Raw genomic sequence first — 17,303 nt, 5'->3', positions numbered from 1 at the left:
GCTAAAAACTAGCTGGAAACAATCAACCTCTAAGTTTCTTGGCAGACTGGATTTACTAATGTTTGCGATTCATACACTGTTCCTCGGAATTTCAAGATCCGAGAAACTGGACAAACAAAGACAATTATCCAAGTCAGTATAAATGTTGACAAGCCTTCCAGTCCGGTTCAGTTCGGTTTGTAGAATTTTTCATGGTTAAGCCGTTAACTCCAATGTCGAGATCTAAAACTGATCTCAAAACACATTAGAATAGGTACTCTCTCTCTCTCTCTCTCTCTCTCTCTCTCTCTGTTACATTTGCTTCGTCGATGGCAACACTCTGCTTCCACTCTCCCTCCAAACCCATTTCATATTTCCACCCCAAATCGAAACCCTCTCCACCGTTATTCTCCAAAGTCTCCGTCTTTAGATGCAAAGCCTCCGTACAAACCCTCGTCTCCGTCGAGCCGGAGCCCGTTTTCACCTCCGTCAAGACTTTCGCTCCCGCCACCGTCGCTAATCTCGGCCCAGGCTTCGACTTCTTAGGCTGCGCCGTCGACGGCCTCGGAGACCACGTCACTCTCCGCGTAGATCCCTCCGTTCGCGCCGGCGAGGTCCTAATCTCAGAGATCACCGGAACCACCGCGAAACTCAGCACAAACCCTCTCCGGAACTGCGCCGGAATCGCTGCGATTGCGACGATGAAGATGTTAGGGATTAGATCGGTTGGGTTGTCGTTGGATTTGCATAAAGGTCTTCCTTTGGGGAGCGGTTTGGGTTCGAGCGCTGCTAGTGCCGCCGCAGCTGCTGTAGCGGTTAACGAGATCTTCGGTCGGAAGTTAGTTAGAGAAGATTTGGTTTTAGCCGGTTTGGAGTCTGAAGCTAAAGTGTCCGGTTACCACGCGGATAACATCGCTCCTGCGATCATGGGAGGGTTTGTTTTGATTAGAAACTACGAACCGCTTGATCTTAAACCGTTGAGGTTCCCTGAGGATAAAGAGCTTTTCTTTGTCTTGGTGAGCCCTGAGTTCGAAGCTCCGACCAAGAAGATGAGAGCTGCATTGCCTACAGAGATTCCGATGGTTCACCATGTTTGGAACAGCAGCCAAGCGGCTGCTTTGGTGGCCGCGGTGTTGGAAGGAGACGCGGTGATGCTAGGGAAGGCTTTGTCGTCTGATAAAGTTGTGGAGCCGACGAGGGCTCCGTTGATTCCGGGGATGGAAGCTGTGAAGAAGGCGGCGTTGGAAGCTGGGGCGTTTGGATGTACGATTAGTGGAGCTGGACCAACGGCGGTTGCGGTGATTGATGCGGCGGAGAAGGGAGAGGAGATTGGGGAGAAGATGGTGGAGGCTTTTATGAGGGTTGGGAACTTGAAGTCTGTTGCTTGTGTGAAGAAGCTTGATAAGGTTGGTGCTAGGCTTGTTAGTAGCGTCTCCAGGTGATTTTCTGATGTTTTCATGAGATTGGAATAGACTACTTCCTCTATAAAAGATTCCAACTTTTGATCTTTTATTCAGTTTAGAGAGTTATAAAGATGATATATAGTTTCAGTGCAAGGACAATGAGTATTCTCCTATTGGCATGCCTATGGTTTCTTCTGAGGCTTTGATTAGAGAGGGCACTGTATTAATGTGGACGTGATTAGACGTTTTGAGGGAATGAAGGTCCAATGGTTTACTGGGTTTGTGATTTGAAATAAATTTGTTGTAGCTCCTCGTGTATTCTGAATGAATTGATGATGATGTATGGGTTTTTGTCAAGTTTTGGTTATCCTTTCTACTTCTCTGCCGCTTTTTATCTTATAATTGTTCTTGAAACATACCGAGAGGCCGGTTTGCCAAAAGATGGTGGCATTTCTGATATCGCCTTAGGTCCCAGATGTTACAGCATTGGAACGTGATCAATAGGTATTGTCACAATCAGGCCTTCCGTTCATGGATCTCAGAATCAATTTCCCTGATCAAGATGATACAAGGGAGAGCTAAGAAGACCTGATCAGTGAAACATCCACTCAAAGATGGAATCAGACGAGCTTATTATGTACTGAACTAAGATAAAGATTACTAGCGTGAACAGTGTATAGCCCTAACTAAAAGGCCCATCAAAAAAGCCCAATTTGACATGGAATTCATAAAAATTCCGTGGTAAACGGTAAACGAATCTATCCGCGTGAAACCTAAACTGAACTGAACATCAGCTTTTTAACATTCACTTCCCATAAAGACTCTATTTTTCCGCTAACCCATTCCCGAAAGCTTGGAGCTTTGTTCTCTATGTTGGTAAAAAAGTAAAAGAGAGCGTTATGTTTACTTCCTGGCCTTGTCTGTGCCGTCCGTGAGACGTGGACAAAGGATCACCATCAGACATGAGAAGAACCCTCCCCCCCCCTTTTTCTATAGCTTTCATGTGACCCTCTCCTGACGTGTTTCTTCATTTCTGGATTTTGGGTTTTCAGGAGAAACGCCAAAGAGCAACTTTTTGTGAAGATAACAAGTGTCAAGAGGAAACTAGATGATGAACTGTCGTCTCCTTGGTAATACGCCGTTTGTACCATGGGAGGAATGATCAGTGCCGGAACAACACATCTGGCCCTAACCCCTCTTGATGTCCTCAAAGTCAATATGCAGGTTTTTGTTTCCTTTCTTGATTTCTTGAATATGGTTGTTGAAGCTAATTTCATTTCGATACTAAAAGTCTCTTAATAACTACTAGAGTTACTGTGTTTGGTCATTATTGAACAGTCAATGATAGATCACACTCTCTTTGTAGGTGAATCCTGTGAAGTACAATAGCATTCCCTCAGGTTTCTCCACTCTCTTAAGAGAACATGGCCATTCCTATCTCTGGAGAGCTTGGTCAGGAAAGCTTTTAGGCTATGGTGTCCAAGGCGGATGCAGATTCGGACTCTACGAGTACTTCAAGACGCTCTACAGCAATGTCTTGCCTAACAATAACAGAACTTCCATATATTTTCTCAGATATTCGCAGATATGGTCGTATGTCCTTTTGAAGCTATAAAAGTTAGAGTTCAGACGCAGCCCATGTTTGCAAAAGGGTTGCTTGATGGGTTTCCAAAAGTTATAATAGAAATGAAGGTCTTGCTGGGTGACTCTTCTTCTAAGAATCATTTGCAATCACTTTGTGTTATCTTTGAGTCTTTAATCATCTCTCCAAATGCAGCTTCCACATGGGACTTTTTCGGCTCTGGTGTCGCAATCTTCCATGTAATCTTACTACATCAGCTTGATTTCATTCTAGTTTAGGCATTAACAAATAGATGATCTATGGATGCGCACGTTAGCCTTTAAGTAGACTTGGTTGTGTTCTGTACTAAAAACATACTTGTTGATTATGTGTTATCTTTCCTATGTGGTTTTCAGTTTCTATGGTGATGTTCTCAACGTTTGAGCAGTTAGTTGAGTTTATATATCAAAACATTATCGAGAAAAGGAAACAAGATTGCTCTAAAGCTCAACAACTTGGTGTCACATGTCTTGCTGGGTATACTGCTGGAGCCCTAGGTACACTCATCTCTGACCCTGCAGATGTGGTTGTTTCTTCTCACTACAACAACAAAGCCAAGAATGTGTTGCAGGTAGACTCTCTTAACCATCATAAACATTTCGATCTTTACATCACTCAAATAACTATTATAGATTGATATCTCTTACTGCTTGAGCTTCAGGCTGTGAGAAACATTGGGTTTGTTGGTCTCTTCACCAGAAGTCTTCCTGTTCGAATCACGATAGTTGGACCTGTGTCATAACCTTGCAGTGGTTCTTTTATGACGCCATCAAAGTCTTAAGTGGATTGTAAGTAGACATCTCTCCAATTCACCATATCTTTCTTCTCTGATTCTCATCTAACCAGTTGTTATACACTTGGGAAGACTATAGAGCCCTACAAGTGGAGGTGTGCAGAAACTAGTGGATGCAACTAAAGTGTCAGTGTGACGCTTAGAAGAGTAGTTATATCTCTTTCAACATCATAATTTGAAACTCAAAAACATATTAAGTTCAGTAGAACCTCTATAAATTAATACTCGATAAATTAATAATCTCTATAAATTAATAAATTTTGCCAGTTCCAGCTTGGGCCGGTTCAAAATTTGGCATAAATCGATAAAATAATAAAACAATATTTTTTAAAGAAAATTCTATGTAAATATATGGTCTCGTTAAAATTATATACAAATTTTATGTAAGTAAGAACCTATTATTGTATTGTTTGTTTTATATTCACGATGGAAGTATCTTTATATTCTCTTAACACTTAACATATTTTTGATAAGATTTAGTAATATTAAATTTAAAACCACATTTAAATTATATGCAATATATATTATATACACCAAATAAAATAATAAAATTAATATAAATGTAAAAAATTTCAAAATAACAATTAATGTCTATATGCTAAAATGAAATATTTTTCTTATCTTAGAATAAAAATTTCTTAAAATAAGAAATCTAAATAAATAATGTCTATACCATTTCTCTAGGAATAAATGCATAAGTACATGAGCATATACATATGTATGAACGCGTAAGTGTATATACATAATTCATATTCATGTATTAAAAGAATGTGGAATATGATGAGCTAATAAGTATCAATCATGTAATCAAAGTGATGTTTTGGAACCAAACTTCAGGTTGTTCGAAACTATCAATCATACATTGGTCCCATTATGGTAGATTGGAACATGACAGGAAAACCCATGTTCTCCCCACTTGTTTTATAATCTATTACGGCATATATACCCTTCACAATTCACACCACATGCATTGAATTATTTTTGTGTCACCTTTAGTTAGTGTATTCCATCATATAGTCAAATAGATTGGATTTCATGATTTCCATTCAGCTACACTGCATGTTTTATTCTTATATTTACTTCGGATTCATGATATATTTTTTTTACTATTTTATAACCTATGTTTAGAGTTTTTATCGAGTCAAAGTATTTCTTTTGAATTCTTTGGAGTCTTTTTGTGTTCTTTTAGAGTTTTCACATGTTAAGATATATTTGAGATAAAACAGATCGAATTGGATGCACAAAGAAATTGAAGATGGAGAACTGTGAAGATGCTTCAGAAGTAATAGATAGAGGATTTGTTACCGATGGATTATTCTAAAATTTTGACACAAGATATATAATTGAATTAACTTTCCAGTGCCGTTGGTTTGAGAACGATCCATCGGTTCGATCAAAAGTTATATGTTTTGTATTTAGTCTGTTATGTGTGCTAGTTTAGTAAGAGAAAGAAAAAAAAGAAATTTCGGTTTTCTTTATTTTCGGTTTAGTTTTCCCTCACACTAGACCAAGACGTGATTTTTACCTCTTGTTTTCGGTCATTGTTTAGGTTAAGTTTTATCTTCATCACACTTTTAGGTTTTAGAGTTTTTGGAGAGACGGATTCGTACTTTACCTTTGGAGAAGTGTTCTGAACCCCACTTTTTATTTATATTATTATGTATTCATTTTTTTCTATGTTTCTCCTATCATGTCTGAATAGTTTTTCAATTGGGGTTTAGTCTTTAGGGGTTTCAGAGGGATTCATAGTTTGTTGATTTAGGATTGTTAGATTTGATATTTATCATATGATTTTTAATATATTGTTATTCTCAATGCTGAACTCAGAATCATGAATTAGTTTATGAGCTTTGGATGTTTAACTTACCGAAAGCTTGTGTTTAGACGCTTGAAAGAATTTTAGGTGAGCAAAATGTCTTTAACCAATGGAAGATGATGTTATTGTCCATTGCGAATATATCAAATCTATTTTAAATGCATGTTTAGAGTGGAAAACTCAACGGAAGTTAGAGTAGAGGATTCTATAACATAGGGAGTTACCAGTATACTTTCTATTGGATGAATGTAGTTATTGATGATTTATACAAAATAAAATAAATTGAATAAAAATATTAACTCTTTAATCAGTAAGTAAAAATCTTAAACATTACTCTTAGTTGCAAACTGTATTAGTAAAAAAACTCATGTTTTAAGGGTAGAAATGCTAGATCCGAGTCTCAACCGAAGCAACAAATGATTTAGAACCCGACTCTTATCTCTGGTCCAAAGAAATGAACTTCTCGTAATAAATAAAAATTCTAAAACACCACTTATCTTGAAAAAAAAAAGTAAAAATCTATAGAAATACAGTTAATTTATGTTGGGAATATTAGATCAATTATATTTTACAGTTTTTAATGTGACATGATAAGATAAAATTATTATTATTATTATTTGTCTGCAACATAAAGAAACTCGTGTAGACTCTACAAACTAAATTGGTAACTCTCCATCTATTTGGACGATAAAAGACGGTTGTTTCTTTACACTTCGTGCGAGACTGTACGCCCCTTAAATTTTGCGTCCATTGTTTAAAAACTCATCATCCATATGAATGACAAAAGACGACTGCTTCTTTACATAATAAAATTATAATTCACTAAAACAAAACCACTCATTAGCTCGAGAAAAAAATCCAAAAAACCGAAAGAAATGAAACAAGGATGCTAAATCTTCTTCTTCTTCTTCTTGAAACATAACTAATCTTCTTCTTGAAAAAAATCCGAAAATAAGTCACGGGATCTTGAAACAAGGATGCAAAATATGGTTTAAATTTATAAATTGAAGTCAACTGATTTATTTTAAGTTATTTAAGAAATGTCTTATAGATTAAAAAATAATTATCCTTACACACACGAAATAGATATAATTATTTACAAAATGAGAAACGTTCGATTATATTTTTAACTTATCTTTCTTATTCTTAAATTGGGAGGGACGGTCCATAAGATATGGTAATGAAAAACTCAAGATTCAAAAAAAAAAAAAAAAAAGCTCAAGATTCAGCTAGTTAAATGACAGGTGATAATCAGATTAATATAACATTGGGCCACCGACGCGGTTTCCAATTCTTGTCCCCACCGACCAGAAAAGGTAATGACAGCCTTACTTGTAGCCGGCGTTTCGTAGATACTTCTCTCTTTCTTTTTTCCGTAACACGTCAAAACGCTATTTCTGCCTATTTTCACGCAAAATACAAAAATAAGGAAATAAAAGTAAAACCAGCTCGAATGTTTTGACCTTTATAATTCAGATCTTCAAATGCTCTAATTTGAGTTGGATTGTAGTAATAGAAACGTGTTCAATCTATATTACATCATCTTGTTTTTATTTTCCAAAACGTTTAAATTTAAAAGGTAACAAGACTATCATCCCTAATTATTATCATTTCATCTTATGTTCTTCCTTGCGAGTATTTGTTTTTTATCGTCACCAGCCTAAAGCAATTGTGGCGTAATAAGTAATAAACAAAGAAACAACGGTTAACGTTTAATTGCATAGCTTTTAGTACAAAACAAATGAAATAATACACTTCACAACAAAAAAAATGTTTTTTAAAATAATAAAATCTAGGAAGGACAGCAAATAACTTCATCAATCACATTGGAAGTAAGAACATATGAAGGACATTTTTGCTTATAAAAGACTATGAGTAGATCGACCACACAACCAAAGTGTAAAACCTTCAACGACCAAAGATTGCCACATCATCGATTGCAGGAGAGAGGGAGAGAGTCGGAGGATGAAGTACGGAGGAGACGGCGGATCTCAGATCGGAGCCTGAAGAACACTTGAGCAAAGCCGCCTCTCTGTTGATTCCCCAACGATGACTTGGTTTGGTTCTCGTTAAACTCAAGATCCGTGAAGAAGACTGGTAGTTTCTTCAGGAGAATCAATGACCAACTCCATTCCCACCATTCTTTCACAGAGCCACTACCTCTCTGCTCTCCCGTGGCAGAGACAGATTTGGATCTGTGTAAATCATCGGTGGAAGACTGGTTACGAGAGAGATTCAAGGAGAGGGAAGAGAGACGACGGCGGAGAAGACCCGGTTCGTTATTATCGGCGGTGGTGGTGGAAGACACGGGGAGAGAAGCGGGTTTACGAATCTGAAGGGTTTTCATGATTGAGGAGCTCATGGTTTCTTCTTTTCTTTTCTTTTCTCTGAAGCTTTAACGTTGAAAGGGTGAGGAAGACGAAGAAGGAATAGAAATGTAGTTGCTTTAGAGAGAGAAAGTGAATAAGGTGAGAGAGATGGATAGATTGTGAACACAGACTGGTTTTTATGTGTATGTTGTGGACCCCGTTTTAAATTTTTATTCTTTGCCAATAAGTATATGCCAGTTGTTTTTTCCTGACATGATTTATTTTTTTTTTTTTTTTTTTTTAACTCAACATCCACTTTTCATTAACCAAAGAAGGATACACATGATTTTACACCACAATAGTGTTTCAACCACACTTACAACAAAGAGATTAGTATCATCTAGAATCACTAACATGGATCCTACACTACCAATCTAAACCTTTGCTGCAATTTTTAACCCCATTGAACACGACACTCTTCTTACGACCCAAGAAGAGCCGGTTCTTAGACCAACTAATTGAACCACACGAGACAAAAGCATTGTACACCATTGATGATAAACAAAAACCAAGTTACATATTTGAACTTAGCATTGGTCTCTAGGGTAAGAGTGGAGCACGGGACCAACACTTCTCACCTTTCGGTGCATTCTTGGTTAGATTCATCACCTCCGGTTTGGATGCTTCGCTCCTAACCTAAAAACGGAACAGCTCCGTACTGAAAGGCGGGTCGAAAACAATTACGTTGAAGTGCGAGGATGGTAATGAAACCGTAGGACTAAGGAGATTTAGTCGTCTCCGACAAAGTTCCAGCCTATTAGTCTCCATATTGTGTGATTTCAGCTCGTGGACTAACAGGACCTTGCCTAGAAGGCGCATTTCGACCAAAAACTCCTTCCCTCCAGCCAGCACCACCCCGACCCTAAGCCATGAGCCGAACGAGACTGTCCGGAATGAAAGTCGGGCTTTGATATCGGTTAGCGACACAAGGACTCCAGTTCGCAGCTTCAAAGAGAGCAGAGATCATAATTTTGGACCAGTCACATGCTGAATCCGGATCCGATAAGCACTTCTCCGCCACGCATCTACGGCAAGGACCTCTTCTTCGGAGGATAAGTCCGTCGTCCAAGATCGGTGCCGCGCGTCGATCTCGAAAATCGAGGCCGAACCTCTTTTCGCCGCCCGCCGCGTTCTTCCTCCCACAGTCACACCGCCGCAGGGGACAGGTAGATCCAAGATGGAGGAGCTGTCTCGCCTAGTCACGCGCCGACATCAAGAAGCTTTGGCCGGAGATCTCAGAAGGGGAAAACCGGATCTGGCGAAGCTAAACCCTAAACGCCGACTCTCGCCTCCACCGTAACGCCTTTGGTCTCACGGTCCCTCCATAAGAAGCCCGAAGTCAACCTCCATCCGTCGCGAACGAGTTTCAGGACTGACCACGGCAGCACAGAGCGACAAGTATATTGACTAAAAGGAGAGACGATGAAGACGAGAGCAAAGAAAAAAAAACAAGTAAGGGAGGAAGAGATGTTGCCTCCGGTGCCGATTGCACGGCCGCCGGGGCTAGGGTTATTCTCGAACGGTGTCTACACGGGGAGAGAGTTTTTAGGTTATTCTTGAAGGAGCGTTCTATTTTTGTGCGTGAATTGGCATAAAGTCGGTATTTTGGTAGGTATATATTTTTTGTCATCTGATAATATTTTTTTTACAGTAAAATAATCTGACAATATTAGCAACAAGAACGTTCTTACAACATATTATCTCAATGTACAGAAAATGATACCACTAGAAACCAGGGCAGGAGACCCAGACTAACCATTGAAACTAATAAGAAACGTGAGTACTGTCTGCTTCAGCCAACAACTCTCTTTGCCACATACAATTGAACAACAATGAAATGGTTCAAAACTTACAGTAATTCGTCCTTGACACTCAAAATCTTTCTGCTTGAAAAGTCATATCTGGATCTGAGTTTCTATAAGCAGAGACTTGGTCAAAATCTAAGAAGAGAAAACATGGATACATAAAGAGTGACATAAATTAAAAGTCTAGTCGATGAACTAGAAAATTAGGTTTTGGAAATTAGAGGAAGCATATTCAAGAAAACATCTTCCAATCAAGGGATAAGCCTAAACGGAAGAGTGATTTCATTTGCTTGAAAAATATAGGACGGCCAAGCTTGAGGTCTATTAATCTCACACCAACAAGGTCCACAACTGCAAGGGAATATATAACTTTAGTTAAGTGAAAAGTTACCATACCACAAGTATACCACAATAATCCTTGAAACTTAGCATCATCTAGAAAATGAATATCAATGAAGGCACAGCGCTTCACTTTACCAGGGCATATCTTCCAGATTCAGAGTTAGACAATTTTAAGGACAAATCAGATAGTAACCAAGTTCCAAACTATATGGTGCTCGTTTCCACAACGAGACCCGAGTTATAAAGACCAAAGATGAGGAAGTAGTTACAGTTTTTGTTTTGTAGTAATCACTGATTAGGAACCAGCCATCTCTTGTCTAAAAAAAAAAAAAAGACCTCACCTGTCACTACCTCTATGTCAAGTGTTGCAGACAAAAATGATGCTTGTGGCTATCCTGAAAGCTTCAATTAATGTTGAAATTATTGAAGTTCCTGTTTCAATGCAGGCTGCAGTTAACTGCTGAGCAAAATACCAATGCCTTATGGATTCATGAGAAACCTATTCGGTAAGCAATGCTTCTGAAGGAAGCTCAGGGACATATTTAACATTCATGTGGCATAAGAAGTTGTAGTATGCAGGAGTTCACAACTGAAATCAGCTAGAAACTTATCTTATGGCACCTTGACGAGCAAAGGTAGTTAGTTATCCCGGTCGGGGTTCAAAGGTGAAGCTAAAGCAGTGATGTCAACATCACTGATCCAAATGCAACTCAACCACAGCATCCGAGTCTGTTTAGAACAAATACCAAAGAGACGATGTGCAAACTAAAGGAAGACATATGGAACTTTCTTCAGAGGTCCAGCAAATCTAACCGGACCAGAAAAAAAAATTCATCTTTCTGGAACATAAGATCTACAGAGCAACCTTGAGGCATGATGTACTTCATTTTGGCTAACTAGAAAATCTCAAAGTAAGGAGATTCAAAAACCAGCAAGACAGCAAACAATAGCAATCAAAAAAAAAAAAAAAAAAAAAACAAAAGGAGGAAACACAAATTTGTCTTCACTGAAATCAATTATTACACAAACTTAGTATCGTTTCAACAATTTCTTTTCCATTTCATCATCATATCTAATTGCTAATGAAAAGGAGTACACACACCCTTTTGTGCCCTCATTTCTTGGCCTTGGAGAATCTAAGACACCGATACTTCTCACCACTCACAGTAATCTCGAGAGCTCCGTCTTGGTTATCCTGATTCGAGGCGGTCCCCATGAGAACGCTCTTCTCCTTCTCCAGATTCTCTCTCTCCATCTTCAACCTCGCTTCCTGCCTCGCAATCTCCGTCTGCATAAACGAATAGTAATCCGGTGAATTTCTCGGAACCGTAACGATTCAAATTCAAGAACGTGTACCTCGCGGCGAGAGAGCTCGGCTTTCCAGGCGGCTTCTCGCTCAGCGACTTCGCGCTCTCGCTCTTCGATATAGCTCTGCATCTCCCTCTCCTTCATGATCCGATCTTGTATATCCGCGTCAAGAGCTTGCTTCAGCTCCTCCACAAACTTATCCACCACTAATTTTATCCTCAGAGACATCACTAGCCGCTTCTGCACTTCAGTAAACCGACTAACGATTTTCCGTTGTCTAATAACGGCGGAGATTCACAGGCGGCGGGAATATTCCGGATTCCGATCCTTTTAGCTTGCGTGAGACCTGAGGAGGGACGGAGACATTCACGACCTTTTCTTCTTTTTCCCCTTCTAATCTTCTCCGAGAGAGGGAAACTAGGATTCGTGAAATTTAATGGGCTCTAAATGTATGATTTGGGTTTCTAGTGGGCCTATTAACTCTCTCAGACGTGTGGCGAGGATTTTTGGATCATTCATGTTAATTAACACTCTCTACTATTTCACAAAAATGTACATATCTTACTCAAAATTTTAAAAATTACAAAAAATATTAGTATATAATATTTAAGAGTATTGCATTCCATATACACCACCAGCAAGTGCTATATTTGTGAAAACAGAACTTCAATTGTTATTCTTTCATAGTGGTTATTGTGACTTTACCTCCCTAAAGGAGATTTTTTTTTTTTTAAACACTGATGATATATTAAACTTGAAGGATACATGGAGAAATTCGTTTGTGGAATACAACAAGGATATAAGAAGATAACCCCATAGACTAATCCCTAACACAAAAGCCAATAGACAAAGGTATGTCTTTGGAGACTAAAGCCGAAGAATATAAACATATATTCCCATAAGCTAAATTAAACAATCCGATAAGCATAATAAAACAAGATTTAAAGATCAAATAACTAGACACCCAAGTAAACTAAGAACTGAGTTGAAGAGAAAGAGAGACGAGACATAACAAAGTTGTATATTATTAGGAGATGAGACACAAGCTTGACTCTTTATTTTTGCTCCAAGAGGATATAGGAGAGTGTGAGATCGAAAGCAAGGAGATCAAATCCAGTAAGACGAGGAGAGAACCGGTGAGTCTAGCGCCTTCCCACAGTTTGAGGATAAGAGCCTAACAATGGATTGGAGCCAGAAAATATCGATGATCAACACCGTGACTGAACCCGTAGCACCAACACCAAGAGAAATCACTCCTCTTACACACAGCGTGTTCACCACTTGAAGCAGGAACATGCATGGCACAAATAGACAAGAATCGGATGAAAGCAAACCAAGACGAAGCGGTAATCGGTGATTGTGTCACAACGAAGCCTAAACTCCGAAAATTTTGAGCCATCCAAGCACAAGCACCGAGATAGAAACCGCAAACGCCACATGCAAGATCATCCAATTCAAATCTAAAAATATGGATCTTTTAACTTGATTTAAAAACCAGCTTTATGAAGTGAAAACTACACCAAACAAAGCTAGGAAATAGAAGAACAAGAAATCCCGACCGACGCCTTGGCTATGAGAGTCAAACGACGTCAGCCAGTAATCGGAGTGAACAAAGAGAGAAGGCATAGGATATTTCTAGAGAGAGAAGTGAGTTAACAAGTGCCCTAAAGGAGATCTATAAGCCCATTTCGGTACGTCGTCGTATTAAGCTATGTCAAGTTTTGAGAATGATATGAATGTTGTGCACGGGTGATTTGACATGTTAGAGACTAATTATTTGGTATATATCAGCTATGTGCGCATCTGTGTACAATTCTATTCATTCTCTTCTTTCTGAAATCGTACCTTTTCTTCTGAAAACTCAAGCATACGCAGAAGAAAAACATTATCTGTGTTTTGTGCTTCGGCTTATTGAAATCTCACCTTTTCTAATTTTAACCGTATGTGTGTTCTTCTTAAAACTAAAGTTCTGCATATACAGAAGAAGAATTAAATGGGTGTTACTATCTTTGTAAGTTAACTGCCACTACAAGAAAACATGTGCTTACTGACCACAGTTTGCGACTGTACAGGTAGTCATTAATATTTATGACTGTTAGGCGACTGATAGGTGACTCATACAATTCCGTCGTATATAAGTCGCAAGATAATGACTACGACAAACAGTCGTCGGAATAATACAGACGCAATATAGTCGCTAAGACCATCTCCAATGGTACTCTATAATTTTCTCTATATTTCACTCTAAAATAGAGTAACTCTATTATAGAGTTGGATTTGCTCCAATGGTTCACTCTATAATAGAGTTACTCTATAATAGAGTGAAATATAGAGTATTCTTATTTTTTCACTCTATATTTGGAGTAAAAAAATAAGATTACTCTATATTTCACTCTATTATAGAGTAACTCTATTAGGGCATCTCCATTGTAACTCTATTTTTTCCTCTATAATTTACACAAAAATAGAGTAACTCTATTATAGTGTAACTTTTGCTCCAATGGTGTTACTCTATAATAGAGTTACTCTATTATAGAGTGAAATATAGAGGAATGTCATATTTTACTCTATATTTGGAGTGAAAAAGTGACATTCCTCTATATTTCACTCTATAATAGAGTAACACCATTGGAGCAAAAGTTACACTATAATAGAGTTACTCTATTTTTGTGTAAATTATAGAGGAAAAAATAGAGTGCCCTTGGAGATGGTCTTATAGAGTGAACCATTGGAGCAAATTTAACTCTATAATAGAGTTACTCTATAATAGAGTTACTCTATTTTAGTGTAAATTATAGAGGAAAAAATAGAGTGCCCTTGGAGATGCTCTAAGTGGCGGCTAAAACCGATTTTTGTGGTCATAGCTTAGTAGCTAATCGGTCGGTGAAAACCGGTACAAAATACGTGGTTTACGTTTTATGGTTGGTGTAACTAATTTTAGCTAGCAGTCGGTATTTAGTCGCTAATAAGTCAGAAATTTTGCTATATAATCTAAACGATATTTTCCACATTTCTGCTTAGAAATCGTGGAAAGAAAGTTTGACAAAAGAAAAAATCGTCGAAAAACAAAAGAAAAAAACGATTGTTTGAAGTGTTACAATGGCGGGAAATTACAACTATTCCAATTTTCTAGAATGGATGTACAAGAAGATCGATGACAAGACGAGAAATTTCTCAGAAGAGTTCATAGCAGAGGTGGATCAATTCATGACATTTGCAAATAGCCAGCCTATCATGCAGAGAAATGGGGGTAAATTTTTATGTCCATGTAGTGTTTGCAAGAACAATAAATTTATTCCGGGGTCAAAAATTTGGAGACATATATATCTCTGTAATATTATTTGAGAAGTCAGTTTCCTACGTGTCGCTCTCACGTTAACTCTCATGATGGTTGATTACACTGATACCATTAATAAATTAATTTACATTTAAAATACTATTATTTATTAATTTATTTAGTCTCCTTTTAAAAAAAATCCGAAAAATACACATATAATAAAAAGGAACTTTTTTTATAAAGTTAAAAAAAAGAATTGAAAAACGAAAAAAAAAAAATATATATATATATATATATATATAATATGATTTCATAAAAAAATGGAAAGTTCACAAAATAGTAATATTATATTTTAAAAATGTTTTTCAATAACACAAAATATAATTTTGAAGTAATAAAATGCTTTCTTTATATCTATATTTTCTTAGATGAAAATTATAAATTTCTATATAATGTGATTTCATTAAAAACAATTTACACATATAATCTTGATATTGGAAACATAAATATAATTTCTTTTAAAACATAATTTAAACAATACAAAAAATTCAAAGCAATAAAAATATTTTTATATATCTATATATTTTCTTAGATTATTACATAAAATAATTAAGTAACATAAACTGATATATGCTTAATTGTCTAAAAATATTTTATAATTAGTAATATAGAAATGTTTTATTTATTTTTCATATATTTAGTTGACTATAACATCTTTCAATTACAGAAAAAAAATATCGATAAATTATATTTTACTTATATAATCTTATTTTTAAATACAATCAAAAATTTTACTGCTTATTTTTAAGATATATTAAAAAAACTAAAAATTAAATTTTAAAATATGCATCGTTTGATCAAATAATTACAAAATAGTTTAATGAGGTAGATATATTATATTTTATCATTTTTAAATTTGTTTCTTCTTAATATTAAATATGCTTTTAAATTTTATGTTTTTATATTTGTGGAACTTAATAGAACCATAATCAAAATAACAAAGCAAATCTGAATTCTCATTTTTAAGATTATGTAAAATAAATTTTAGCTTTCATTCAATAAATCAAAGGCATAAAGTTATTTAGAAATTTAAAATATTTTAATTATTGTAAATATTGATATGTGTTCATGAGCTTCCAAAAATGTATCACCTACTTACGCATGTGACTTCCTATATATCAACGCTTTATTATCTAATATTTTTTTAAAAAACATCAACATATAATTTGATAAATATTATGAAAATACATTCACATTTGACTTAACTATAATAAAAAAATAATAATTTGAAAGAATATATGTAACACAATATACTCACAACATGAATAATTCGACTAATCCAACTTATATCTAAAATCATAGATTTAAATACGATAAGAATATATAGTTTTATAAGAATATTAATTTATTTTATAAATATAAATCATATGACAACTCAAAACATATTTAAAATGAAAATAAAATATTAACCAAGTGTTACAATTTAGTTCTTTTGTAAAATTTATATATATGCATGAGACTTCAGAATATTATCGTTTTGTTATATTAATTTATGTAATTTGGAATCACATACTTTAGGTTTTTTTTTAATTTCATTCTAAGCACGCTATATCTTAAGTTATACATAATCTTCATAAGATATATTTACATATCTAAGACAACAACAAACTAAATGCAAATAAGAAATTAATCAAAATTTTAATATATAGAATAAAAAATATTACAGTTGAATTCATATATGCAATCTAATTTACCCAAATGATAACTAAATCGACTGAAAAATAACAAAACCGATTAGATTTAACATATATAAAATCATATGTATAATTAAAGTAATATAATATTATTAATATAAATGATGCATATAAATTATAAATTAATTTAAAATTAAAAGTAAGTAGCAATCAATTATATAATATATTTATTTTAGAAATATTTATACCTGTGCATGACCACGGGAAAATCACCTAGTATATATATATATATATAGTATAGGATTCATGCAAGACATTTATGTTTAGTATAATCTTGGAGAAGAAATTGATATGTAATTAGGAACGAGTCATGTTGATCCGACACCTTTAAGTGATAGTGAAGAAGTTGGTAATGAAGATAGATATGTTGATATGGTAAATGATTCATTTCGTGATAATGTGAGTCATGATAATTATCACCAGTGGATGGTAGTTACCAAAATGTAGTAGACGATGTATGCAACCATTCGAAAAAGTTTTACGACTTGTTAGAAGGAGCGAAAAATCTCTTGTATGATGATTGTCGTGAAGGTCACTCGCAGTTATCCTTAGTTGCTCGAGTCTTGCAAACTAAGGCAGATTATAATATGAGTGAAAAGTGTGTGGATACGGTGTGCCAAATGTTGAATGACTATTTACCAGATGGAAACATGGCAACCGACTTACACTAACGAGACAGAAAAGTTAATGCGCAATTTAGACCTCCCATATTTTACAATTGATGTTTGTATCAACAATTGTATGATATTCTCGAAAGAAGATGAAAGGTGGGAAACATGTCAGTTTTGTGGTACAGAAAGATGGAAGCCTAGGGACAAACACTGTAGAAAAAAGTA

General features: G+C 35.8%; 4 protein-coding genes across 5 annotated transcripts; 2 read left to right on the top strand and 2 right to left on the bottom strand.

Annotated features, from left to right (window-relative positions):
- Positions 1–1,762, top strand: LOC103845967 (homoserine kinase). Its single transcript, XM_009122883.3, has one exon. It carries the CDS (start codon positions 309–311, stop codon positions 1,419–1,421), a length of 1,113 nt encoding a protein of 370 aa, XP_009121131.1. The 5' UTR covers positions 1–308; the 3' UTR covers positions 1,422–1,762.
- Positions 1,763–2,252: 490 nt separating this feature from the next.
- Positions 2,253–6,828, top strand: LOC103846229 (mitochondrial phosphate carrier protein 1, mitochondrial). The gene is given in 9 exon segments (XM_018655387.2): positions 2,253–2,258; positions 2,379–2,606; positions 2,749–2,950; positions 2,953–3,062; positions 3,065–3,084; positions 3,160–3,203; positions 3,360–3,574; positions 3,665–3,736; positions 3,739–6,828. Coding segments are annotated over 9 exon segments (954 nt in total). The 3' UTR covers positions 3,796–6,828.
- Positions 6,829–7,299: 471 nt separating this feature from the next.
- On the bottom strand, positions 7,300–9,401 carry LOC103845966. Its single transcript, XM_009122882.3, has one exon. The coding sequence runs from the start codon at positions 7,972–7,974 to the stop codon at positions 7,543–7,545; it is 432 nt and encodes a 143-aa protein (XP_009121130.1). The 5' UTR covers positions 7,975–9,401; the 3' UTR covers positions 7,300–7,542.
- A 1,708-nt stretch (positions 9,402–11,109) lies between these two features.
- On the bottom strand, positions 11,110–13,524 carry LOC103845965. 2 transcript variants are annotated; one of them, XM_009122881.3, is made up of 2 exons: positions 11,485–13,524; positions 11,110–11,398 (listed from the first exon to the last, which is right to left on the bottom strand). In XM_009122881.3, the coding sequence occupies exons 1-2, from the start codon at positions 11,662–11,664 to the stop codon at positions 11,243–11,245; spliced, it is 336 nt and encodes a 111-aa protein (XP_009121129.1). In that variant the 5' UTR covers positions 11,665–13,524; the 3' UTR covers positions 11,110–11,242. The 2 variants fall into 2 exon arrangements, with proteins under 2 accessions (XP_009121129.1, XP_009121128.1); XM_009122880.3 differs by having other exon boundaries at positions 11,110–11,416; positions 11,485–11,914.
- Positions 13,525–17,303: the final 3,779 nt, after the last annotated feature.

This window comes from Brassica rapa, chromosome A07 (assembly GCF_000309985.2).
Source record: "Brassica rapa cultivar Chiifu-401-42 chromosome A07, CAAS_Brap_v3.01, whole genome shotgun sequence".
NCBI classification, from domain to species: domain Eukaryota; kingdom Viridiplantae; phylum Streptophyta; class Magnoliopsida; order Brassicales; family Brassicaceae; genus Brassica; species Brassica rapa.
The sequence above is the reverse complement of the archived record's forward strand: the minus strand, read 5'-3'. Positions and strand labels throughout refer to the sequence as shown.

What these genes read in the sequence shown, in the direction of transcription:
- LOC103845965 (XM_009122880.3), bottom strand. Translation starts at nt 11,664, where the DNA reads ATGTCTCTGAGGATAAAATTAGTGGTGGATAAGTTTGTGGAGGAGCTG. An exon ending in CCGAGCTCTCTCGCCGCGAG is followed by an intron (nt 11,417 to 11,484) that starts GTACACGTTCTT and finishes TCGTTTATGCAG; the next exon opens with ACGGAGATTGCGAGGCAGGA.
- LOC103845966 (XM_009122882.3), bottom strand. Translation starts at nt 7,974, where the DNA reads ATGAGCTCCTCAATCATGAAAACCCTTCAGATTCGTAAACCCGCTTCT.
- LOC103845967 (XM_009122883.3), top strand. Translation starts at nt 309, where the DNA reads ATGGCAACACTCTGCTTCCACTCTCCCTCCAAACCCATTTCATATTTC.